This window comes from Ochotona curzoniae, unplaced genomic scaffold (genome assembly GCF_017591425.1).
Source record: "Ochotona curzoniae isolate NIBS_2020 unplaced genomic scaffold, NIBS_Ocur_1.0 contig_46, whole genome shotgun sequence".
NCBI lineage: Eukaryota > Metazoa > Chordata > Mammalia > Lagomorpha > Ochotonidae > Ochotona > Ochotona curzoniae.
The window spans coordinates 7,064,781-7,090,066 of record NW_024466340.1 but is presented as its reverse complement, the minus strand read 5'-3'; the positions used below and the strand labels follow the sequence as shown (position 1 = coordinate 7,090,066).

Below are 25,286 nucleotides of genomic sequence, written 5' to 3'. Positions count from 1 at the left end.
TGTGCGCCTGCGTCCCGCGCCCGCCGGCCCTCGCCCCTCACGGCCGCCGGTTCCCAGGCTGCACCGCGGCGAGCGCTCGCTGGGCGCCGGCGAGATGCTGCGAGCGGGCGGCGCCCGCTGACCTCGCTCGGCCGCCCGGCCGGGGCCTGCCCGCCCCGCCCGTGGGCTGCGGGAGGACCGCCTGAAGGACTCGCCGCCACGGCCGCGCCCGCAGGTGAGGCGGGGCCCGCGGGGTGAGGCGAGTCCCAGCCGCGCTCACCTGGCGGCGCCGTGAACCGACCGAGAAGCCCTCTCCCCGCGCGCCGGGGGCTGGGCTGGGTGGGCGCCCCGACAGCACCCCGGGGGGCTCGCGTCCAGGGTGCGCCCGGTGCGGCAGGAGAGGCCGCGGCCGCCCGCCCGGAGCCGCATTGCAGGTGCGGCGGGGGTGTGCCCTGCGGCCGGAGCCCCTGGGCCGCAGGCGGTCTCCCGGGCTGGGCTGGCGGGGTCTCTAACCCCGGGGCTGAGGCGGGGTGTCCAACCCCCACAGACTGAGGTGGGGTCTCTAACCCCGGGGCTGAGGCGGGGTCTGTAACCCCGGGGCTGAGGTGCGGTCTCTAACCCCCACAGACTGAGGTGCGGTCTGTAACCCTGGGGCTGAGGCGGGGTCTCTAACCCCTGGACTGAGGCGGGGTCTCTAACCCCGGGGCTGAGGTGGGGTCTCTAACCCCCACAGACTGAGGTGGGGTCTCTAACCCCGGGACTGAGGTGCGGTCTGTAACCCCAGGGCTGAGGCGGGGTCTCTAACCCCTGTTGGCTGAGATGGGGTCTCTAAGCAGCCCCAAGCAGCAGCTGAGAGGTGAAGCAAAGCACCTGCAGCCTGCCCAGCGCCCGTGAGCGCATCCAGCTAGCATTGCCAAGTTTAAACTTTGGGGTTTCAGAGGTACTTCCTGAGCGGTGTGTGTTTTGTTTCAATGGCGCTCTGTGTGTCTTCTCTGCGTTTGCTCGTCATTGAGGACAAAAAAGCTACTGACATGTACAGTGAGGATTTTACTCCCCAAATTGACTTGAAATATATTTCTTTTGGGTGAATTTTCCAGATATGTTTGAAAGAAAGCTTTATAATGTGATTTTGTGTGTACATATATATGTGTGTGTGTGTATAAGAGGGAGCTTCAAAAAAAAAAGTCTGTGGCAATGTAATAGGAAGATTATTTTGTTGGAGAATTGGAACTACTTGCAGCATTTTTTTCCTGCTAGCAGTCTGCGTGTACTTCTTGAAGACCCTCCCTGTGGACACCCAACTGAGAACCCTTAAAATAATTACTCCTGTGTCATTGTGCGATTACTCAGGAAGCTTAGACTTTTTAAAAAGTCATTCATTTATTTCATGTTTATTGTTGTGTTTGAACACGGCAGTGTAGGAAGCAGGCTTTTTAAAAATTAGGTACTTTTATTATTGTTAACTTTTTTCGTGAAAAGTAGATGAATCCTTTTACTTAAGTCATCTGTCTTGGGTTCTTAACTCTTTTCTGCTGTGAATTGGATACATTGATCGTGAAGTCATGGCCAGCTGGGATGTTTGCAGCGCTCCTGATGGTAGTGGCCGTGTCTGTGCCTTTAAGGGCCAGTTACGAAGTGTCGTCTTGTATTTCTGGTCAGAAGTGACCCGGGTCTGTTCTTCCTTCTGTCTGGAACAAGGTCTGCCGTGAATAGCCCTGCTACGTAATGGGCGCGTTGTGTCCCCACGGCGGCGTCCCTCCAAAGGCCGTGACTGGGCGCCGCCCATACCTGCCTCAGCAGGGCCGCAGCCCGCCGGGGCGCGCCTGTCATGGCACAGCGCTGGGCTCAGGAGCAGCTGGGTGATGGGAGGGCGTGGCAGGGCTGCGGCACTGGCGGGACTGTCCTGAGGCAGGGAGCCAGGAGACCCAGCCAGAGGCCGGCGTCGCGCGGCTCGAGATGTGAAGTTGTCCAGGGTCAGACCGTCCGCTGACCACAAGAGGGGCCTGCTTCCTGGTCCAGGGCTGACGCGGCGACTGACCGTGAGCGGCTGCAGGAAGTCACAGGGTGGGGAGGAGCCTTAGAGGGGTCCACCTGGGCTTGGGGCTTTGCGCCTTTCCCTCCTGGCCCTGTGGACCTCATTTCTTATGCTGGCTTCTGCAGCGGTGGCACAGCCGTCTGTCCTGAGCCCTGCGTCCAGCCCAGGCAGGTTTTCCCCGGCTCGGGCCAGCCATCAGAGGCGGCTCCAGTCCCATTGCCGCGGCCTTGGCAAGGCACCTCTCACCGTGTGGGCTTCGAGTCGTGTTGGTTGTGATTGTCTTTCTCCCATTGACTTTTCTTTTCCTACAGTGAACTTGTAATCAGGTGGAGAACGATGTTTTCTAGGGCATCAAGCACAGGAGTCTGTTAAAAATGGGGTGAAGGCAGCCCTCCCTCTGAGTCAGCAGGTTGGGAACCTGCATCTTTTTTTTTTTTTTTTGTCCCTAGCAGCAAATATTTTTAAAGATACTGACCCCGAGGTGATTCCTGTGCTAGCTGTGCACTTTAGCTTCTTTATTTCATTACTCAAACATGACTCAGGTTTCACAGCAGAAAGTCCAGTCGGATCCACCCACAGTAAGTGGCATTGATTTTTTCCCCCCAGTATGTCTGTGTGGTTTTTAAATACATTCTGGCAGCCAAAGATACGACTTGAGGTGTAGAGTTTCAAGATGGGAGGAATCGGAGCTCTGGGTTTGAAGAAGGGCTTTATGTGTGCCAGCCAGCCCGCCCTGGGCATGGTGCTGAGCTCAGCCTCAGGCACCTGACCCAGCCCGCACAGCAGAAGGGGTACTCCCCGACCCCCAGCTCAGCAGCAAGATAGGGGGTCACTGGGTTGGGACAGAGCCCTCTCCTGTCAGCCAGAGAGCATGGCACGTGGAGCAAGGTGGTGCCAAGGCAAGCGGAGCTAAACCAGGGTCTGGCTTCGGATTTAGGAACAAGTCAGGAAGACACAATTCCGAGGTGATGTGTGTATGTATTTGATGTTTAGAAACAGCCCCCGTGTCCTTCGTCCTGATAACAGCTCGGAATTCGTATGAGAAGTGAAGGGACAGGACTGTCCGCGTGTGAGCGGGGATACAGCGTGTATTTCTTCCACATCCATGACGGGAGAGGAAGAAGCCCCAAGTTTTCTGGCCAGCCAGAAGATACAATAAGGAAACCTGGGAGGAATTTAATCAATAGGAAAATCATGCATGTTACTTTAAATACATTTAGCAGGCCAGCAGATACACCAAGTCAGGTTGCCAGCAGGAATCAGCCTTGTTAGAGCTGAGGTTGCATCAGAAAGCTGCAAGCCACAGCCCCTGCATGTCTAAAAGGACATCATGGAGAAACAAAGTGTCCGAGCAAAGGTTAGGGCTCAGAGCGTTATCCCATACTGATAGGAAGCCAGAAGCATCCAGCGCCCTTCTTCCACCCCCCGCTGCCCCAAGATTTATTTATTTTTATTAGAAAGGCAGATTTACGGAGTGAAGGAGAGACAAAGTTCTTCTGTCTGCCGGTTCACTCTGCAACTGTCCTCAACGGCCAAAGCTGAGCTAATCTGAAGCCAGGAGCCAGGGGCTGCTTCTTGTTCTCCCATGCAAATGCAAAGTGCTAAGGCCTTGGGCCATCCTCCACTGCTTTCCCAGGCCGCAAGCAGGGAGCTGGAAGGGAAGGGGGAGAGTCAGGACATGAATGCATTTATATGCAATCCTGGATGTGCATGGCGAGGATTTAGCTACCAGGCTGTTGCTCCAGGCCCTTACTGAAGGAACAGGCTGTCATACATTTGCTCACCTCCAGAGAGCGGTGTCACTTCCTTTATGCCCCAAGTTCACAGGATCTCGGGCACCATGGAGCTCGGTTGCTGCTGTGTTCCGTGCTGTGTCCGAGACCCTCATTCCTGCCCATAGCACAGAAGCGCGTTGGAAGATTAACGTGACTTGCTTTCATTTTGTACCTGGGGCTTTACACTTTATCCTTAAACTTGCACTGAAAGCCTGAGGAGCTGTTTCCGGTCCAATTAAGACCTTTCCCACGTAGAAATCTGTCTTAATGTTTACCATCTCAACACTGCTCAGCTGTGCTGTTGTGCGAATTGTGGAATTTACATCACAGTCTTTTGTGGACAGGGCTTCCTGGTGCTCGTGGAGCCACCGCCTGGGACCCTGCCCTTAAGGTGCTGGTACTGCTGGTACCACAGTGTTACTGGGTGTTTTGGCATGATTGCCTAGACTTCCTGAGAGTCTGTTAAAACCCTAGTAAGGTTTATAGGTTGACTGATTTCCTTAAAAACAGACATTTCTTTCCATTGGAGGCATTTTAACAGCTTACGTATCTCTGTCATGGAGCTGTCGCTTGTGACGGGTCAGGGCACTGCTGTGGGAGCCGTGCCGTGGTCGGCCCGTCTCCAGAGACTGGCAGCCTCTGCTGGTGATGCTGGGCTCCTGCGTGAGCGCCCAGAGTTCTGTTGTGTTCTCGTTCTCGGCTTCGGTTCACCCCTCCTAGCATCAGAAAGTGGGGGACAGTTTACATTTTTAGGCAGCTTGGTGCATGTCCATAACCATTTTCTCACAAGCCAAAGAAACAAGTAAGTGCAGCCCGTGTTCCAATCCAGTATGGGGAGCAGACGCAGCAGGGCCAGCTGCATGCCTGCATGTCCAGTTGCCACATGCCTGCCGCGCACTGGCCTCACCAGGAGTTTAAGATGGGGAGAGGCCAGGCATCCAAGTGGTCTTGCAGCTGACCATGGCCTCCTGTTTGGTCAGGCACGCTCTGCTGTGGGAAGCAAGCTGTGTGTAGCCAGGGCTTGTTCCTCCCTGACCGCCACCCCTCACTGGACCCCAGGAACCCCAAGCAGAGCAGTGGAGCTCCAGCCAAAAGGGAAAGACTTGCTTCAGGTTAGCTGGGTTCTGACCCACAGCTACACTCTACGCTGTTGCTCTGCTGGGGGGACCCTTCAAACCTGGATGCCGCTGCTGGCTGCAGCAACCCTGAGTGTTTCCCCAGGGACAGTCCTATCCTTGCCACTCTACACAGTGCCGACCGCCTGCTCGCTCCTCTCCCCACGCTGCCCAGGCAAGGCCTGAGCTAAGCTGGTACGGGCAGCACGTGTGTCTGAGCCCGTCTCACTGCCAGGCCCGACTTAGAGCCTCTGTGTTGTGAGGGAAGGTGTGGTCAGGTGGACGTAAAAGGGCCCAGCAAGTCGCTGAGACCTGGGGTCGAGGCACTGGCATGAAGTACCCGCCGGGCACAGTGGGCGGGTTTGTTGGCTGTCCACACAAGCACAGAGAGCTATTTCCTGAGCGAGTGAGGCTTTCTCACTGACTTGGGGTTTTTGTTTTGTTGTTTTTCTCAGGCAATGAGAATAAGTCCTGGGCTCTGCGGGCACCCAGCAGGAAAGCAGACCTCAGGGCCCCTGGCTTTGCAGTAGAGGAGGCGAAGGCAGACGAGGCCCTGTTTGGGGGTCGGAAGGTGCGCCTGTCTGCAGGGCCTGGATGCCTGCAGCTGAGCGGGCAGCAACCGAGTACTTCATGCAGAACATAGCATGGCCAGACGCTCGGACTCTGGGCCCCAGTGGAGTGAGCAGTCACCCATCCTGGCTGTGGGCACTGATGAACTTGGCAGGATGAGTGAGCTCCTTGGGCGGTGGAACCTGAGGCCCCATGCCAGCCCCAGTCCTCTGGGACGTGACCCCATGCCTGTACCTCCTCCCCTGCCGCTAGTTACCCTCCTGCCACACTGGCCTCCCTCAGGGAGGGGTTTTGTTTCTGCGTAAAAATTTGGCATTTCCCACTTCCTGCCTCGGCCGTCCCAGCTGTCCCGATGTAACCTGTGCAGAGTTAGGCGCCAGTCCCCGCAGTCCTTCCTCGGCATCCAGTAGCTGCTGCATGTCTCTCTGCAGAGGAGAGTCACTGCTTTGCAGGGGTCTGCACTGTCACTCGGGGGGAGCAGGAGGAGCTTGGCTGGCTCCGCCTCCAGGCATTGGAGATTCTCTGCCTAGCTGAGGCTGTGTCCCCAAATACAGTGCAGCATGGATTGGGTGCCAGTGTCACTTTAGAAACATGCTCACTTGATCGCTAATGTTGAGGTGTGTCTTTAAGAGGGTGAGCTGTCTGTGGCAACAGGCCGGTAAACTCCAAAGGATGAAATGAAAAGCAGAATTCGTACTAGGAGCTTCTCGGTGATTGCATTGGTCCCCAGGCTCGGGGGTCCATGGGCAGCACTGCTGTGAGAGAGAACTCTGCCTTGGCCGTGCTTGTGTCATTTTGTCGCAGTGCGGCCCAGGCGAAGCTTTGTCAGGGCCCAGCACTAGCATGGCCTCAATATCCAAGCTTTTGACCCCCAGAAGGTGGCAGCCACAGCTTATTCTGATGTGGCCGTGTCTCCCAACTGACGACTGCCTCGTAAGTGCACTTAGAATTGGTACAGTTGGCTCAGAACAACACGTTTCCCCAGCACCCGTACGCTGCACCGTAAGATCCTGATGTGGGGATCTGGGGTCCCAGCTGTTTTATTCTGGGACTCACGCCTCTGCATGAGAAAGGATAAGGCAGCACCATGGGTAAAGTGTGGGAGTGGAAGTGGGATTTATTTAAGGAGGCAGAGAGTGAAAATTCAGACTTGAATGTGGGCGGTCCATGACGAGAGGAATGCACCCCCTCTGTAGCTCAGTGGCCCCTTTGTTAGGTGGGTGTGCTGTCCTAACGAGTGTACAAATGAGATGGCATTTGGACAGGGTATCCTGCATGTGATAATCTGTGCAAAGTATCATGATGTCTGTACAGGGAGCTCAGTGTATGTGTGTTTCCGAAGGTATTTCCATGTGTGGCCTGGCATCCGTGTGTTCAGTGTGGTGTCCCCACGTGTGGCCTGGCGTCCGTGTGTTCAGCGAGGTGTCCCCACGTGTGGCCTGGCATCCGTGTGTTCTGCGTGGTGTCCCCACTTGCGGCCAGGCATCCGTGTGTTCAGCATGGTGTCCCCACGTGTGGCCTGGCATCCGTGTGTTCAGCGTGGTGTCCACATGTGCGGCCTGGCATCCGAGTGTTCAGCGTGGTGTCCCAACGTGTGTGGCCTGGCATCCGTGTGTTCAGCATGGTGTCCCCATGTGTGACCTGGCATCCGTGTGCTCACCGAGGTGTCCCCACTTGCGGCCTGGCGTCCGTGTGTTCAGCATGGTGTCGCCACGTGTGGCCTGGCATCCGTGTGTTTAGTGTGGTATCCCCATGTGCGGCCTGGCATCCGAGTGTTCAGCGTGGTGTCCCCACGTGTGTGGCCTGGCGTCCATGTGTTCACTGAGGTGTCCCCACGTGTGTGGCCTTGCATCCGTGTGTTCAGCCTGGTGTCGCCACGTGTGGCCTGGCATCTTTGTGTTTACTGAAGTGTCCCTACGTGTGTGGCCTGGCATCTGTGTGTTCAGCGTGGTGTCCCCATGTGTGGCCTGGCATCCGTGTGTTCACTGAGGTGTCCCCACGTGTGTGGCCTGGCATCCGTGTGTTCAGCATGGTGTCCCCATGTGTGGCCTGGCATCCGTGTGTTCACTGAGGTGTCCCCACGTGTGGCCTGGCGTCCATGTGTTCTGCGTGGTGTCCCCACATGCGGCCTGGCATCCGTGTGTTCAGCCTGGTGTCCCCATGTGTGGCCTGGCATCCGTGTGTTCAGCGTGGTGTCCCCACGTGTGGCCTGGCATCCGTGTGTTCACTGAGGTGTCCCCACGTGTGTGGCCTAGCATCCGTGTGTTCAGTGTGGTATCCCCATGTGTGGCCTGGCATCCGTGTGTTCACTGAGGTGTCCCCACGTGTGGTCTGGCATCCGTGTGTTCACTGAGGTGTCCCCATGTGTGGCCTGGCATCCGTGTGTTCACTGAGGTGTCCCCACGTGTGGTCTGGCATCCGTGTGTTCACTGAGGTGTCCCCACGTGTGGTCTGGCATCCGTGTGTTCACTGAGGTGTCCCCACGTGTTGCCTGGCATCCGTGTGTTCAGCATGGTGTCCCCACGTGTGGCCTGGCATCCGTGTGTTCTGCGTGGTGTCCCCACGTGTGTGGCCTGGCATCCGTGTGTTCACTGAGGTGTCCCCACTTGCGGCCTGGCATCCGTGTGTTCAGCATGGTGTCCCCACGTGTTGCCTGGCATCCGTGTGTTCAGCGTGGTATCCCCATGTGCGGCCTGGCATCCGTGTGTTCAGCGTGGTGTCCCCACATGTGGCCTGGCGTTTGTGTCTTCTGCGTGGTATCCCCACGTGTGTGGCCTGGCGACCGTGTGTTCAGCATGGTGTCCGCACGTGTTGCCTGGCATCCGTGTGTTCACTGAGGTGTCCCCACGTGTGTGGCCTGGCATCCGTGTGTTCAGCGTGGTGTCCCCATGTGTGTGGCCTGGCATCCGTGTGTTCACCGAGGTGTCCCCACGTGTGGCTTGAAATCTGTGTGTTTAGCATGGTGTCCCCACAAGTGCCCTGGCATCTTTTTGTTCAACGTGGTGTCGCCACATGTGGCCTGGCATCCGTGTGTTTAGTGTGGTATCCCCATGTGTGGCCTGGCATCCGTGTGTTCAACGTGGTGTCCCCATGTGTGTGTCCTGGCATCCATGTGTTCACCGAGGTGTCCCGACGTGTGGCCTGGCATCCGTGTGTTCAGCGTGGTGTCCCCACATGCGGCCTGGCATCCGTGTGTTCAGCGTGGTGTCCCCACGTGTGGCCTGGCATCCGTGTGTTCAGCGTGGTGTCCCCACATGTGGCCTGGCATCCATGTGTTCACCGAGGTGTCCCGACGTCTGGCCTGGCATCCGTGTGTTCACCGAGGTGTTTCCACGTGCAGCCTGGCATCCGTGTGTTCAGCGTGGTATCCCCACGTGTGTGGTCTGGCATCCGTGTGTTCAGTGTGGCATCCGTGTGTTCAGCATGGTGTCCCCACGTGTTGCCTGGCATCCGTGTGTTCAGTGTGGCATCCGTGTGTTCAGCATGGTGTCCCCACGTGTGGCCTGGCATCCGTGTGTTCAGTGTGGCATCCGTGTGTTCAGCATGGTGTCCCCACGTGTGTGGTCTGGCATCCGTGTGTTCAGCGTGGTGTCTCCACGTGTGGCCTGGCATCTTTGTGTTACCGAGGTGTCCCCACGTGTGCTCTCGTGTGTCCCCATGTGTGCTCTCGTGTCTGTGTGTTCTGTGTCATGTCACCATGTGTGGCCTGGCATCTGTGTTTTCACCGAGGTGTCCCCACATGTAGCCTCGCGTCCGTGTGTTTATGTGGCATCTCCGTGTAGAACTCTGCATATTCATCATGGCATCTCCGGCAGGGGCATGGGTGCGGCCCAAGAAAGTGGGCATGCTGAGTTATGCCGGGGGTGGAGTTAGGGTTCAGGGCTCCAGGACAGAGATGCTAGGTGCCTCCCAGCTTGTAGCTGCCTGCCAGCCCGCATGCCCAGACCCTTCGGTACAGTGTGTCATAGAATGCAGGAGTCCCAGGCTGGCCCTCACTGTCCTTCCTGCAAAGGTAGAGGTTCAGCTTTGGAGTGGCTTTGAGGTGTGTGTGTGTTTTAAGATTTATTTATTTTTATTGAAAGAGATATACAGTGAGGAGACACAGAGATCTTCCATCCGCTGATTCACTCCCCGAGTGGCCGCAGTGACCAGTGCTGAGGCGACCTGAAGCCAGGAGCCTCGGCTTCCTCCTCGTCTCCCATGTAGGTACAGGAACCCTAGAGTTTGGGCTGTCCTCTATTGCTTTCCCAGGCCACAGGCAGGGAGCTGGATGGGAAGTGGGGCCATTAGAACTGGCACCCACATGGGATCCCAGCACATGCAAGGAGAGGGCTTTAGCCACTAGGCTACTGCACCGGACCCAGCTTTGAGCATTTTTTAGTCCCTCTATTTGACAGCTGTCCTACTAACCCAGTTAGTTTAAGGCTTACACTAGTTACTGTTGTCCTTCCCCATCTTATCATCATTACAGTGAAGCACACATAGACTTAGCAACACAGAACGTGCTGTCAGGTGACAGGTCGAGAGTGGTCCCCACTGAGTGTCCATGTTAGAGAACCTTGGCTTCTGGACTTGGTGCTGGGACAGAATTGCCCTTCGTGAGGGATGCACGTGCTAGTGAGAAAGAGGGCTGGCCTGACTGCAGGTGGCAATGGCTGCGAGGGAGACATGGCACAGTGTGATGACAGCACGAGGCAGGACGGAAGGGCTGGGTGGTTGCTGCAGTGTAGCAGGGTGGAGGGGCTTGGGGCAGAGGAGCTGTTGGAGAGAAACTGCAGCGGTGAGGCCATAGTCCTGAGTGGGGGGAGTTCTGTTCACGCAGCTGCCCAGTAAGACAGTCCCCAGCTGTGTGGACAGTTCATGGACCACGCACCATGTGTGAGCTGACCCCATGCACGCGGACTGCTGCAAGGGCAGCAGGGAAGCAAGTGTCCTCTTGTTACCAAGTAGTGTCAGAAAGCACTTCTTTGGATAAACTCATTCAGTTGTCACACACCCTGGAAGAAATGGAACCATTGCACCACTTAGCAGGCAAGGAAGGGGGACACGAGTAGTTCAGGATGACTCAGCCAAGGCCACGTGGGGAGAGAGCAGAGCTGGGGCCCCACCCCACCCCGCCGTGAGCCCACAGATCTCATTGTGTCTGAGGGACTCCTGGGACAAGGGGCAGTCACTCCTCAGCTCCTCATGTGTCACCATGGCTCTCAGGTGACAGTGGAACATGCCCCTGCACAGTCGGCCTGCTGGACCGCAGCCCTGGACAGGTTGCCCTGCGGTGCTCAGGTCCCGGGGAGTACTTCGAGAGTGGAGAAGTTCTGAACCAAGGGGCAGGCCTTTCTGACAGTGCAGGTCCTCGTGCCCATCTCGAGAGGAGGCATCTCCGCAGTGCCAGGAGAGCTCCATGTGGCCTGGCATTTAGCCCTGCCATCTGTGCCTCAGTTTCCCTTCTGTGAAGAGGGGAACTAGTAGGTGCCTGTCATGGGTTGAGGGGATTCAGTGAGGCAAGGGGGTAGCCCTCGGGTGAGCCTAGCATGCAGTGGTCAGCAGTAGCACCCCACCATGCTCCCCACAGCCACGTCTGTCACGCCCTGGTCATGACACCCAGAGCTCAGTGGGCACTGACCGCCCCTCCTGCCCCCAGATCCAAACCCTGCGGCTGCAGTTCAAGAGCACGTGAGGGAGTCCTGGGGCCTTTGAACATGGACTTGCACCCAGCTGCCTGCCGTGCTTGGCAAGTCAGGCAGGGCCTCGGCTCCTTAAAGCACCCCACCTTTGTGCCTGTACACACAGCTGTTCTGAGAGTGACTGGTTCAGGCCTGGCCCTCAGACAACTGGCCAGTGCAGCCACAGGTGCGATATTTATCAAGGCTTTTCGAGGCTTCTTGTGATTGGAAAGTGTCTCTGAGTGTCTTCTTGCCAAGCTGCCTTTACCCGCGGTGGGCATCATGAGTGAACCCAACCAGTAAAGTGCAGTGGACACATCTCAAAGGGCATTGGGGTTGGGGGGAAGCTGTACGTAGCGGCTGTTGCTCTGAGATGAGAGCTGCTTCAGCCTCTGAGCAACAAGGGAAGTGGCTGCCACACACAACCTGCTCGTGCTGCACATGAGTGCTGACTGACCCACGGGCGGAGGGGAGCCAGTGGCTTGGAGACATCAGTGCAGCTGACCTAAGGACCAGGCACTCCAGTGGGAATGTTCCCTGAGTGTGGCTGTGGGCAGCCACTTGTGGCAGGGGAATCTGAATCGAACAGGCCCCAAAAGAACAAGTGCATGATGACCGAGAGTTGTGATTGGCCCCTGGAGGAGGGCAACCGGGCCAGCTGGGCACCCGGGAAGAGTGGCTGAACATAGGTGCCAGGTGGTGACCCCTCCTGAGGACAAGGACAGTGAAGGGGCAACTGGTCATCCTGCGTGCTTTGACGAGTCTGGTGAGTGTAGGATGGAGCAGGCCAGCCTCTCCCGCGCTGCTCACGTAGCAGCTTGTCCTCTCTGAAGGTTTGTGTGTGCGCACTCCTGCCGGGTCAGTGGCAGGTTTACCTATGGTGCTGCATGAGTGTGGGGAGTTTTTCTCTTTCCCTGAACACAATGGACGCCTCCCTAAAGATCTAGAATGTTTGCCTCTGGAAGTTCTCCTGTCCCCTGACATAACAGAGGAAAGAACATAGAAGGAACGTTACAGGAGCCAGTCTGAAGTGCCACCTGTCAGCGTGCCCTCTGACCTGCACAGCACAGGCAGCCCATGTCAGGAGACGCTTGAGAACAGACGGCGCCGCATCGGGACCACCACCTCCCCAGATGCAGGGCGGGAGGGTCCGGCAGCCTCTGGAGGACACGCCAAGGCCGCTCACAGAGGGCTGCGACGAGTGAAGACCTGGGGAATGGTAACTGTCTTCCTTAAGAGATAGCTTTCTCTTTGGAGAATGTCAGTACTTTAGCTGTGTGATCCGGAGAGTCGTGTGGTAAAGACAGGTAACGTTGCAGCTCACGCAGGGGAGGCCTACAGTACCCGACTCCACGGCTGGCCTGGAGGCTTTCCCGACATCCTCCCTGCTCTGCAGCCCTGTGGGCCCGCTGGGTAGAGCTGGATGCCAGTGGGGACAGGTGCCAGTGGGGACAGTCTCCAAGGTGACAAGATGGGCGCTCACAAGCTGGAGTCCTTCCGTGAGTGCCATGCCTCAGATGCTGAACAGGTTCTGGTCTGGCCAACTTCTTACAAGCCACGTGTGAGAATGGGCTGGCCTTGTTGGAGCATATGGGGTTTCAGCTAATGGGTTCCTCTCCTCCCTTACAGTGGGGCATTGTTCTGCCGACCCACGGAGCGAGGGAGGAGGTCCTGCTGTGGGGTAGACCATGGAGGGAGATTTTTAAAGCAAGTGAATGAGGTTTCATGGGCTGGGAGCTGCAGTTCAGACCATGATCCGCAGGCTGGAGGAGGTGACACCTGTTGCTGTTTTGCTTGGTGTGAACGGATGTGTCGTGGTTGGGGTCGCCACGTCCAGTCATAGGCTAGTAGACAGTGTGAACCCACACTCACAGTCGTTCCCTATAGCAGTAACAGAGCCAGCTCATCCCTTCCTCCGGGAACAGCTGCCCGTAGAAGCTGATGAGTTCTCAGGTCTCTGGCTCACAGCTCACTTTGGCAAATGACCCTGCTGTCCAGTCACCAGTGTTTTCAGCTGCAGCTTTTGAAATGCGGTCATTTGGGTGATCTGTGGAGTATCTTCACCCTGGGAGCTGCCCCAGGACAGGAGGAGCGTGGGAGCAGAGTGGACAGGGCCTGAGCAGCCCCCATGGCCCTGCCTGGAGGGGCAGGAGATGGGAACCACATTTCCGCTGCCCAGGATGGGGTCTGCACGGGATGCGGGGGCCCTGGGTGTTCATGGCCCCAGCCACTCTTGGGCCCAGCAGCCTGCAGAGACACACCGTGAGCAGCTTGAAGTACAGTTACTTTCCTCGTGAGACGTGTTGTCAGCACATAGACACAGTGGTTTTTAAACAGAAGCCGAACAGAACTCTGGCCATTTGAGTTGATCAGGGTGCAGAGAAACCCAGCCAGGAGCTGCGTCCTGTAGGCTCCAGTGGCCATGGCCCTGCCCGACGAGCCCTGCACGCGTCTGTGTCCCATCACATCCAGGAGCCTCAGCGTTTGGCCAGGGAGTGGCTCTTGGGGCCTGTTGGGGCCTGAAGCACCCATGCTGGGTCTCCTGTGTAATGATAGCAATGCCGGAGAACCACAGGAGTGTGCATGCATCGGGGTGGGGGTGCCCCGGGGCCTCAGGCCGTTTGCTGCTTGTCTCGAGAGCACAAGTGGTGGCTTTTGTGAAAATTTCCTTCCCATCCGTTCTTCCAGCAGTCCAAGATGACCCTGCAGCCATGTTCCCAAAGCGTGTTCTCACTTGGTTAGTGGATAATGGCTAGTTTTTTAAAGAAAATCTGCTTTGCATTTTTTCTGCCTATGAAGTAATATATGTTATCTTTAAAGGAGATTTAGGTAGTACCAAAATAGAATTCTTCCGTGAAATCACCTAACCCACTCTGACACACATGCTTTTAACACTTTGTAATATTTTCTTTCTAAGATTTTTCTGTTGGCTGTGTATCTTAAAACATGACGATGCTATACATATAGTGCTTTTTCCTTTGCTGAAGATTTACTTATTTGAAAGTTATACAGAGAGGGGAAAGAGCTGAGATTTCCCACCCATTGGTTTACCCTGCAGATGGCCTCAGCTGCCAAGGCTGAGCTGGGCTGGAACCAGGAATTCCCTCTGGGTCTTCCCCGGGGCTGATAGGCGCTGACGTACTTCTTTCACCTTCCACTGTTCTTCCCAGGCCATGAGCAAGGAGCTGGGTCAAAAGTGGGCAGCTGAGATGCAGACCAGCCCCTGTATGGGATATACTGGATGCTACAACACTGCCCCTGTATGCCTTTATATATATGTATGTATATGTATATACAGTGTGTGTGTGTATGTATACACTATATATGTGTATATATTTGAAAGGCAAAGTGACAGAAGGAGAGGGCAAGAGTGAGCTTCTGTCAGCTGGTTCACCCCCCAAAATGGCCACAACCACCAGGTGTGGGCCAGGTTGAAGCCAGGAGCCTGGAACTCCATCCTCCATCTCAGTCTCTCACAGGGGTACCAGGGATCAAAGCACTTGGGGCCGCCTTCTGCCTCTTTCGCAGACACGTTAGCTGGAGTGAGATGACAGAGAAGCCATTACTCCAGCTTAACCCGCTGCCCCTCAAACGGGGCCCATTACACAGCTCTAACCATGGGTGGGTTTGTTTTGCTCTCTGTGTGTGTGTGTTTAGGTTTATTTATTTTTACTGGAAAGTCACAATTACAGAGGAGAGACAGAAAGATCTTCCATCCACTGGTTCACTCCCCAGATGGACACAATGGTCAGAGCTAAGCAGATCCAAAGCCAGGAGCCAGGAGCTTCTTCTGGGCCTCCCATTCAGGTGCAGGGTTCCAAGGCTTTGGGCCATCTTCTACTGCTTTCCCAGGCCACAAGCAGGGAGCTGGATAAGACGTGAAGCAGCTAGCATATGAATGGCACCCATATGCAATCCTGGTGTGTGCAAGGCTGGATTTTAGCCACTGAGCCATCATTGGGCCCTGACCGTGGTTTTTGCTGTGTGGTCTATCCCAGGTGTTAGAGGGCATGTGTCATGGTGTCTGTGCATACAATAGTGTGTGAGGACGTACGTCATGTCTGTAGGTCAGTGTGTGAGGACGTATATCTATAGGTCAGTGTGTAAGGACGTACGTCATGTCTGTAGGTCAGTATGTGAGGACATATGTCATGTCTGTAGGTCAGTGTGTGAGGACGTGTATCATGTCTATAGGTCAGTGTGTGAGGACGTACGTCATGTGTATAGGTCAGTGTGTGAGGACATATGTCTGTAGGTCAGTATGTGAGGACATATGTCATGTCTGCATAGGTTAGTGTGTGAGGACGTATGTCTATAGGTCAGTGTGTAAGGACGTACGTCATGTCTGCGTAGGTCAGTGTGTAAGGACGTACGTCATGTCTGTAGGTCCGTATGTGAGGACATATGTCATATCTGCATAGGTCAGTGTGTGAGGACGTACGTCATGTCTGCATAGGTCAGTGTGTGAGGACGTACGTCATGTCTGCATAGGTCAGTGTGTGAGGACGTACGTCATGTCTGTAGGTCAGTATGTGAGGACATATGTCATGTCTGTAGGTCAGTGTGTGAGGACGTGTATCATGTCTATAGGTCAGTGTGTGAGGACGTACGTCATGTGTATAGGTCAGTGTGTGAGGACGTACGTCATGTCTGTAGGTCAGTATGTGAGGACATGCGTCATGTCTGCATAGGTCAGTGTGTGAGGGCATGTGTCTGACATAGGTCAGCATGTGAGGACGTGTATCGTGTCTACGTAGATCAGTGTTGTGCTAGCTGTGTTGACAGGCATGCAGATGACATTCATGTTGAGGATGTCAGGATGAAAGCTGCAACTGTTTTTAAAAATTAATTTGTTTTTATTACAAAGTCAGATATAACAGAGAGAGGAAGATCTTCCATCTGATGATTCACTGCCCAAGTGACTGCAACGTCTGGTGCTGCTCAGATCTGAAGCCAGGAATCAGGAACTTCTTCCGGGTATCCCACGTGGGTGCAGGATCCTAAGGCTTTGGGCAGTCCTCAACTGCTTTCCCAGGCCACAGGCAGGCAGCTGGATGGGAAGTGGAGCTGCCGGGATTAGAACCGGTGCCCATATGGGATCCTGGAGTGTTTAAGGTGAGGACTTTAGCTGCTAGACCACGCCGCTGGGCCCCAGCTGCAGCTTTTTTCTGGGTTCTCTTTTAGCTTCTGGAAGCATCCGTTTTAGAAGACAGTGTCTGCTCCCTGTCATGGGTAGCAAGGTGAGCCACTCCTGTTTCTTGGTGTTTTACCTGGAAGAGCCCTCCTCCTCCCTGTGGTGCTTGGATGGTCCCTCGCGTCAGAAAGGAGGAAGGCCATGGCACGGAAGGTGCAAGTCGGAGGGGCCCCTGGGTTCCCACTTGCACGAAGAGCTCTTCAGCACGTTCCCCAGCCAATCTTTTTTGTGAGAAAAGCCCCAGTTCTCGAAGGATGACTCCAGACACGATCATGGTCCCAGAACAGTGGCTTTCAGCGCTTTCTGTTCCCCTTTGTCATGGTGCTTTCTTGGCCTGCTGCTCTGGCTACCTGACTCTGGGGTCTGCAGGTCCCTCCGCTGGTGGCGTCCTCCCACGCACCTGTGAGCAGGGCAGTCGGGTCCCACAGCTTGCAGCAGGCTGTTGGTGCAGGTGGCTGTGGATTCAAAATTGTTCATTTTCAGAGATGGCAAAGAAGGTTCCTCTCTTAAAGGCAGGTCGTTTGGCCCGAGAGCCCTTGGCCTAATTAGCCTGAGCCTTTTTTAGCCTCTGGTACAGTACTGTAGGTTATGTCTAAGGAAGAAGTAGGTTTTGCTGTCCCCGAGGGCTCCTTGCTTGCTCTCTGCTTCCGAGTGGCTGCTCCCCAGGCTAGTGGGGGACGAGGGCCACGGGGCAGCTGCTGTTTGCTTTTCTGTGTCCCTCTGCAGAAGGAAGTGCTGTTGACTTGCCAGCTCATTCCCACACTCAGCTGATGTGCAGGGCATCCCTCGGGCCCGGGGCACGGCAGGAGGTTGGTAATGAGGCATGCTCCGTTGGCATTAGGGAGCACTCCAGTGTGCCTGGCCCACACCTGGTTGCACCTAGCATGTGGTACCCCTGTGAGTGAGCTGTCAGGCGGAGAAGTGACACGGAGGCCCAGCTTCCCTTGGCCAGACTCTGTTTTGAGTCACGACAAAGCTCGTTTTGAAGAGTCCTTCCAACCTTGGGCCTCCTACGGGGGACTGGTCCCCTCCCTGGGCTGAACCCCTACAGTGGTGCCTTCGGTCCTGAGCTACAGGACACCGGGACGGAACAGGAAGTTCTCTAGTTGCTGGTGCAGGACACTGGGGTGCTGCGGTGGTCAGGAGCCGCACCAGCAGCTCCAGCCTTCCCGGCAGGAACACGCTGGCATGATGAGGCCATCACTTATTCATGACTAGAATCTAAAATAGCTCTGCCATAACTAATTCAGAGCCACCACCTGAGACCTGTGCTGTGGGCTTCTGCAGATTTGAAACGATCACCCTTCTTCCACAGCCCATGCATTCAGCTCCCAGGAACAAGGTCCGTGTCAGAGGGCAGGCCCTTCCCTGACAGGGCGCCCCTCTTCTTTCCCCTAAGACATGTAGTGCATGGCCACCCTCCAGCACTCCACCCAGCCTCGCCTGCCACACAGTGTGCAGGGAGCGCAGTGTACCTCAGTGCCCCGCGGCATTCTCTGGTCACGCTTTGTCACTCTGGCTTCCGTCTCTGGTGTAAAATCACCTGCAGCACGTACATCACTCGTGAGGTCAGACACCCAGGAAGGGTGCAGGTGTTTTAGGCAAGGAGACGAGAGGCGGAGTCGGAGTCCTGAGGGGTTTCCAGACACGGGGCACAGGGTGGGGAGAGGACACGGAGCCTGGAGGGGACTCGGTGGACAAAGGCAGAGGGGCTGGCTGAGCAGGGCATGTGGCACGCATGGTGGGGTAGACCAGGGCTGGTGCTGTACCCGGGAGGTGACACGGAGGCCCAGCCAGAGGGTATGTGGGCTAGGTGTGTGTGTAGGAGAGGTGCTGGAAGAAAAAGCATATTTACAAAAGGAGAAAAAAGTCAGATTTGGGTTCCTGTCACTGTGGCATCAGAGCTGTTGCTGGCAGCTGGTGCCCGGGCTGAGTGGTACCCTCTGCCCCCAATGGGTTCCTGGCCAGGGAGAGGGAGGACAGGGATGTTCAGGACACTGCTGTGGTTTGGGTGGCAGGTCTGAGTCTGTCTTCCCAAGCTGACCTTGCCGTTTCACAAAGGTGTTGGTCTGGCCCACGATGGCCGCCTCACCAACCTGCAGGAAGTCAAAGCCAGACAGGTGTGCTCTGGGGTGGCCAACAGCGCTCTCTTGGGTTTGGGTTTCTGACCTGGAACAGAGCGCAGGAGTGTGTTGTGTGGGGGTCTGGCTTTGTGGGCCCCACATGGTTTGGACCTCTGCTTGTTAGAACATGGAAGTGCATCTGGATTTCTGCAAGACAGGCGCCAGCCCATGGGCGCTGGGAGCCGGGAGAAGCTGCTGGGCCCGGCTGCGCTAGCCAGCTGCATTCTGTGGTCCAGTAATGGTAGGTGGTAGGAAAGCACTGGAGCTGGTACAAGTGGCTGTCGATGCTCAGAGGCCGGGAAGTCCGAGGGGCCTCTGGACCGGCCATGTGCCCAGGCACCAGAGCAGGGAAGTGTATGTGTGTGGGGGGAGGGCGGGAGAGTGCATGCAGGTCTTGGCTGCCTCAAGCTGTGGTCACAGGAGAGTGGAGGAGTGTTCCAACTACCCCAGGCCTCCTGACCCGAGAGCTCAGCCCTTCTTGTCTGAGATCTGGTCCCTAGTGAGGAGAGATGTGGCTTCATCCAGCTGTGCCCTTTGGGGCTCATTCCTCCTGCTCCCCTGAACTCTGGAAAAGGGGTGTGCCGGTCTGCAGGCATCTGCCAGTCCAGCACTGGGCCAGGCAGGGCTGGTCCCACAGAGGCCAAGGGAAAAGACCCTGCCCTTGGCTTAGGCAGTGACTATCCATCACTGGGAAGGCCATGCCACCAGGGCAATGGAGCAGACTGCAGTGGGGTTCCATCTGGAAAGGATGGCCCCTCAGGGTTCCCAGGGAAGAATGTCTGTGGAGTGGAAAGTCGGCAAGGTGGGCACAAGCCGAGGCAGGCAGGCGTGGGCGGCAGCCCCTGGGCTCTCTCAGGGCCCACGAGCCGAGGCAGGCAGGCGTGGGCGGCAGCCCCTGCGCTCTCTCAGGGCCCACGAGCCGAGGCAGGCAGGCGTGGGCGGCAGCCCCTGGGCTCTCTCAGGGCCCACGAGCCATGCAGCTGCCTCACGCTCCGTGACGGAGCTACCCGCTTTCATGCTTTACTTGGACTTCCATGGATATATTCCTAGCAACAGCCTGGACCCAGAAGCTGGGTGTGTGCAGGCCTCCCACAGACCTGTCAGCCTTCACAGCTGCTGCTCGCCCTGGTCCAGGACCTGCCGCTTGCTCCCCTCGCACAGTGTTTCCCAGGCCTGGTGCCATAGCCTAGCAGCCAAAGTCCTCACCTAGCATGCACCAGGATCCCATATGGGCACCAATTCTAATCCCGGCAGCCCTGCTTCCCATCCAGCTCCCTGCTTGTGGCCTGGGAAAGCAGTTGAGGATGGCCTAAAGCCTTGGGACCCTGCACCCGTGTGGGAGACCTGGAAAAGGCTCCTGGCTTCAGATCAGCTCAGCTCTGGCTGTTGCGGACACTTGGGGAGTGAATCAATAGATGGGGGATCTTCCTCTCTGTCTCTCCTCCTCTCTGTCTCTCCTCCTGTCTCTCCTCCTCTCTGTATATCTGACTTTCCAATAAAAATTAATCTCTTAAAAGCCACAGCATTTCCCGCTCTCTGCTGTGTGGGTGGATGTGTGTGCCTGCAGGTGCCGCTGCTGGCTGTTGGCTCTGGAACCAGCAGGCAGACACAGTGCTGGCTACGTATCCTGCATAGCAGCCCGTGGGGCTTGGGCCGCTGACAGCGTCCAGAGCTGCCTGCTTGCCAACCGGCAGCAAAAGCTTGGAGCGTGTCCTTCAGGGTTTGTTCCCTGGCAAAGCAAGTTAGGGACAGTGTGCTCTGAGGTCTTGTGTTAGAATAACCAGTGAATAGAGAACTGCATTTTGTCCACAACATCTCCGGACTGCACAGTGTCCTCAATGACTGGTGACAGTGCTAGGAGGATGGCGCCTTCCGAGTCTCTCAGGTCCCCATGAGTCTGAGGCCCTGGGGGTGAGGCAGGAGAGGCCCCAGGGCCAGAGCTCAGCTCTCCAGCCTCCACAGGGCCCTCTTCTTCCTCCCTCCTGCTTCGGCTCCACTCAGCACCAGGAAGCCACATGTAGGCCACTGCTGGGGCCAGGGTTTCCTCATGGGGCCAAAGGGGCAATCTTTCCCCTACCACATGTGTTACTGGTGGCCTGTGGGAGAATGCTTGGGTAATACCCAAGGCCTGGGTCTATGCCTGTGACCCCTGTTCCTCGTTGGCCCATGCAGTGACCCCCACACAGGGCTCAGCTCCTCATGTACCAGACGTGGTGCAGGTGTAGCCCACCACGGCCCTGGCATGCAGCAGGTGCCTTGGGGCCTCCTGGGCCTCCTGTCCAGCCTGTGCCAAGCCAAGGCGAGCAGGTGGCAGTGACCACGGTCTTTCCTGCAGGCCACCTGGATGTCAGCATGGCAGCCACAAACCTGGAGAACCAGCTGCACAGTGCCCAGAAGAACCTGCTGTTCCTGCAACGGGAGCATGCCAGCACGCTCAAGGGCCTGCATGCCGAGATCCGGCGGCTGCAGCAGCACTGCACAGGTACCAGCCGGCATGGGCAGGGCAGAGCTGCAGGTGCAGCCATGGCACAGGTACCAGCCGCATGGGCAGGGCAGAGCTGCAGTTGCAGCCATGGCACAGGGCGTGTCTGGGGATATGAGGACCTTGATTAGACTTGATGGTGCATTTTGGAACCAACACACAGCTTGTGTGTTAGGTAGAGCGTGATATTTCATGGCTCTGGGTTGGGGGGGCAGGCAGGAGGGTCCCCCTCTGAGTGCTGCCCAACCCAGAGTGGCTGACGCCCTTAGCTATCACTGTTGGGCTGGGCTGGCAGACGGAGCCCGGGGTCAGCTGCGCATTTTCAGAGCTGAAGACTCAGAGTTAACATACATGTTTTCCTTTGTAGACTTAACATACGAGCTGACGGTCAAAAGTTCTGGACAGACAGGTAAGTGCTGTCCCCGCCAGGGGTCGCCCTTGGTGGCTGGACGGTGGCCCTCCTCTCTGGCAGCGGCAGGCTGAAGTGTGGGCTGTGAGGGTTGCAGGTGGCCAGCACAGCCCCGGAGCTGTAACCTGGGGACAGTGACTGCAGCTCCTGACGGTCATGCGTTTCTGACCGTGAATGTGCAAAACCCTAGTGATTGAGGCTGAGGGTGGGGCTGGCACAGTGGCCCCTCACCCTTGTGTCCCCTGGCAGGGAGCTGGGGCCTCTCAGTGCTGGCCTGGAGGAGGCCATGACAGCAGCGGGAGCTGTGTGCCTTGTGCTGGGCCTGCTGTGTGACCAGATTTTGTGTTGCAGGTGTCATCTGTGCGTGTGCTGTGGAGCGTGTTAGATGCCCCATGCTGCTGTCAGCAACCAGACAGTACTAACAAGCTTCGCGGGCACTTCAGAGGAGACTCTGGACAGAGCTCCCCAAGCCCCCCAGCACCCCAGTTTGCAGAGCCCCTTGTTGCGTGGGGTCCCTCAGGAGGCTTCCACCTCCAGGGGCTGTGTGCTGAGGATTTGCAGGGCTCAGAGGAGCCCGTTGGGGACACTATCCCCGGGTGATGGAGTCTTCACTTTGCTTCTACCCAGGGAGCTACAGGATGTGGGTAGAGCCCTATCCTGTTGTGATGGCCAAGGTCTGGGCGCGCTCTGCTTCAGGGCCTGGCTGCTGGTTTCAGCTCCCGCTAGCGCGCATTGAGCTGTGGTGACAGCTCAGTCCTCTGGCCCTGGGAGACCCGGGTGGGATCATCGGCTCTGGGACTCAGCCTGGCTCAGCCCTGACTCTTGCAGGCCTGTGGGGAATGAAGCAGCAGCTCAGAGGTCACGCTCTGCCTTCCAAGTAGACAACACCAACAACACATTTAAAAACTGACAGAACAGGAGCTGCGGAGTCCCAAAGGTAGTTTTGGAATCGGGGACAAGAGCCGGTGGTGCCAGCTCGTCCCCCAGCAGCACTCGCGAGTCTGGGACATGAGAGCCCAGGCCAGGGTCCTTTCCCAGGAGGATACGCATGTGTCTGGGCGGCCTCTGCTGGGGCTGCATTGCCAGACTGGCAGCAAGGGCATTCCAAGGGGCATTGCTCAGCTGGGTCCCTGCGCCCCACAGGTAGCCTTGCAGCCAGATCTCATTCTCCCTGTCTTAAAAAAAAAGATTTTATTTTTATTGGGAAGTCAGATATATAGAGAGGAGGAGAGACAGAGAGGAAGATCTTTTATCCACTGATTTACTCCCCAAGTGGCCACAACAGCCGAAGCTGTGCCGATCTGAAGCCAGGAGCCCGGAGCTGGGAGTTTCCTCCAGGTCTCCCACATGGGTGCAGGGTCCCAAGACTTTGGGCCGTCCTCAACTGCTTTCCCAGGCCACAGGCAGGGAGCTGGATGGGAAGCAGGGCTGCCAGGATACGAACCAGTGTTCATATTGGATAACGGCGTGTGCAAAGCAAGTACTTTAGCTGCTTGGCTATGGCATCGGCCCCCTCCCTGCTTTTTAAAAGATTCGCTTCTTTGAAAGGCAGAGTGACAGGGAGATGGAGAGGAAGAGCCTTCCTCTACTGAGTTAATCCATCACATGGCTGCAACAGCTGGAGCTGGGCCAGGCTGAACCCAGAAATTCCATGCAGGTCTCAGGTGAGTGGCAGGGAGATAGGTGCTGGGTCACCTGGCTCCCTGTGTTAGCAGGGAACTGGATTGCAAGCCACGCAGCTGAGCCTTAAATGGGTGCTGTGGGGTGGAGATGCCAGTGGCAGGCAGTGGCTACCCATGGCAGCACAGTACTGGTCCCCTCTCTGAATTCCAGAGGCCTTCAGGGTTCTTCCAAGGGAGAGCCCTGGCTGCCATCACACACACTCAGCAAGCTCGAGCAGGCCAGCGCCACGCCCAGACAAGGCCAGGCACCCCAGGGACTCGAGCAGGCCAGGGCTGGCTGGAGGGACAAACAGGTTCCACGCAGCAGTGGGGCACTGAGTGCTGCTGGCTGTGTCCCCAGGAGATGACACAGGTGTGTGGGTAGGCCGGGGAGGTCATGACAGCAGGTAGGGCACTGCTGGAGCTCAGGTGTGAGTGGAGCCCAGCAGCCCTGGTCACCTGCATTCTGTTGGAGTAGGACCCTGGGCGGTCCACTTCCCAAATACAGGGTGGGCCGGAGGGAAGACCACAGGGAGGTGTGTGGTTGGCCAGCACGAGGGGGACATGGAGTTCCCTGCCTGGGGCCTGGCTCCCTCAGGTCAGTGAGGAGCAGGTCCCGGCCAGCGGGCAGCCTGTGTGGGTGGTAAGTGTTGTCAGCACGGGGCATGAGGCAGTGGGGAAGGGCTGCAGGTGCTCTGCAGAACAGGGCCTATGGGCCGACCCCCCTACGCTCCCCCCTTGGTGAGTGGTACTGTAGGCAGAGGTGTTCCATGTTGTAGATTAAACCGTCCTGAGCAGGAGAGGCACCTAGTAGGTATGGCCGGGGGGTTGGCATCTAATGGATGGCACCTGAAACTACCTTGGTCACTGCCAGCATCTCCTCAGAGTCGGGGCAGGAGCTGGAAAAGGCCTGGGGTCCAGGCCTCTGCCCCCTGTCCCCTAGGAGGCAAACAGGCCCAAGGTCGCTACCCTGGCATGGTAGCCCTCAGCTGGGTCCTGGGCTCGTTCCGCAGGAGATGCAGCGTCCAGGAGCAGCGAGCTGAGGCAGCGCTGTGAGGAGCTGGAGGCGCAGCTGCGGCTGCGGGAAGACGAGAACCAGGAGCTGCTGCAGGAGCTGGAGCAGAAGAACGCCATGATCGCCGTGCTGGAGCACACGATGCGCGAGCGTGAAAAGAAGTACCTGGAGGAGCTCAAGGGCCGCAGCCACAAGCTGAGCCTGCTGTCCAGCGAGCTGGAGCAACGCGCCGGCACCATCGCCTACCTGACCTCGCAGCTGCACGCCACCAAGAAGAAGCTGCTCAGCCCCAGCACCTCGGACGCCAGCCCGGCCGGCAGCCCCGTGCTGGCAGGCTACAAGCCCGCGCCACCCAAGGACAGGCTGCCCGAGACGCCGCGCCGCCGCATGAAGAAGAGCCTGTCGGCACCCCTGCACCCCGAATTCGAGGAGGTCTACAGGTTCGGGGCCGAGAGCCGCAAGCTGCTCCTGCGAGAGCCTGTGGACGCCATGCCGGACCCCACCCCCTTCTTGCTGGCCCGGGAGTCAGCGGAAGTCCACCTCATCAAGGAGCGGCCGCTTGTCATCCCACCCATCGCCTCCGACCGTGGCGCCAGCGAACAGCCCAGCCCAGCCCGCGAGAAGCCACACAAGGCCCATGTGGGGGTGGCACACCGCATCCACCACGCCAGCCCGCCACAGGCCCAGCCCGAGGTGGAGACGCTGGCGGTGGACCAGGTGAATGGAGGCAAGGTGGTGCGGAAGCACTCAGGGACGGACAGAACTGTGTGAGGCCCGGCCGCCCCGGCCGGCACTGTGAGCGCTACTAGGAAATCCATCCACTCCTCGTGTCCCCGTCCCACGCATGCTGATCTGTCGTCTCCCCGGCCCCGAGTGCTGCTCATGACACCCCGCAGAACAACGCACATCACCCACTGCCGTGGCCAGATACCTGCGGGCCGAATCGCTGCTGCTCCCACGCGGTGTAATGTGCACGCTCACAGCCCAGGCTGCACCGCCACTGGCGTCCATGACATCCGAGAGCCACGCACCTGCATCGAGCAACTCCGCCAGCCTCAGCCCTGGCCCTGGAGACACCCGTGCCCTCCTGACAGCCCTGCCCGCCGTGGGCAGCAGCCATCCCCCACGTGTCACAGGACCAAGATGGCATGACCGCTCCTGTCACTACAGCCCCCGTGTGTGTGTGCATATTTTTCTGTTAGTGTTTCCGAAAATGTTCAAGATCCCAACAAACTTTATTTTCTCAACCTCCCTTCTTTGTGCCT

General features: G+C 57.3%; 1 protein-coding gene across 1 annotated transcript; it reads left to right on the top strand.

Annotated features, from left to right (window-relative positions):
• The first annotated feature begins 59 nt into the window (after positions 1 to 59).
• Positions 60 to 25,273, top strand: CCDC92 (coiled-coil domain containing 92). The gene is made up of 4 exons (XM_040987128.1): positions 60 to 214; positions 20,790 to 20,936; positions 21,304 to 21,345; positions 24,020 to 25,273. The coding sequence occupies exons 2-4, from the start codon at positions 20,807 to 20,809 to the stop codon at positions 24,790 to 24,792; spliced, it is 945 nt and encodes a 314-aa protein (XP_040843062.1). The 5' UTR covers positions 60 to 214; positions 20,790 to 20,806; the 3' UTR covers positions 24,793 to 25,273.
• Positions 25,274 to 25,286: the final 13 nt, after the last annotated feature.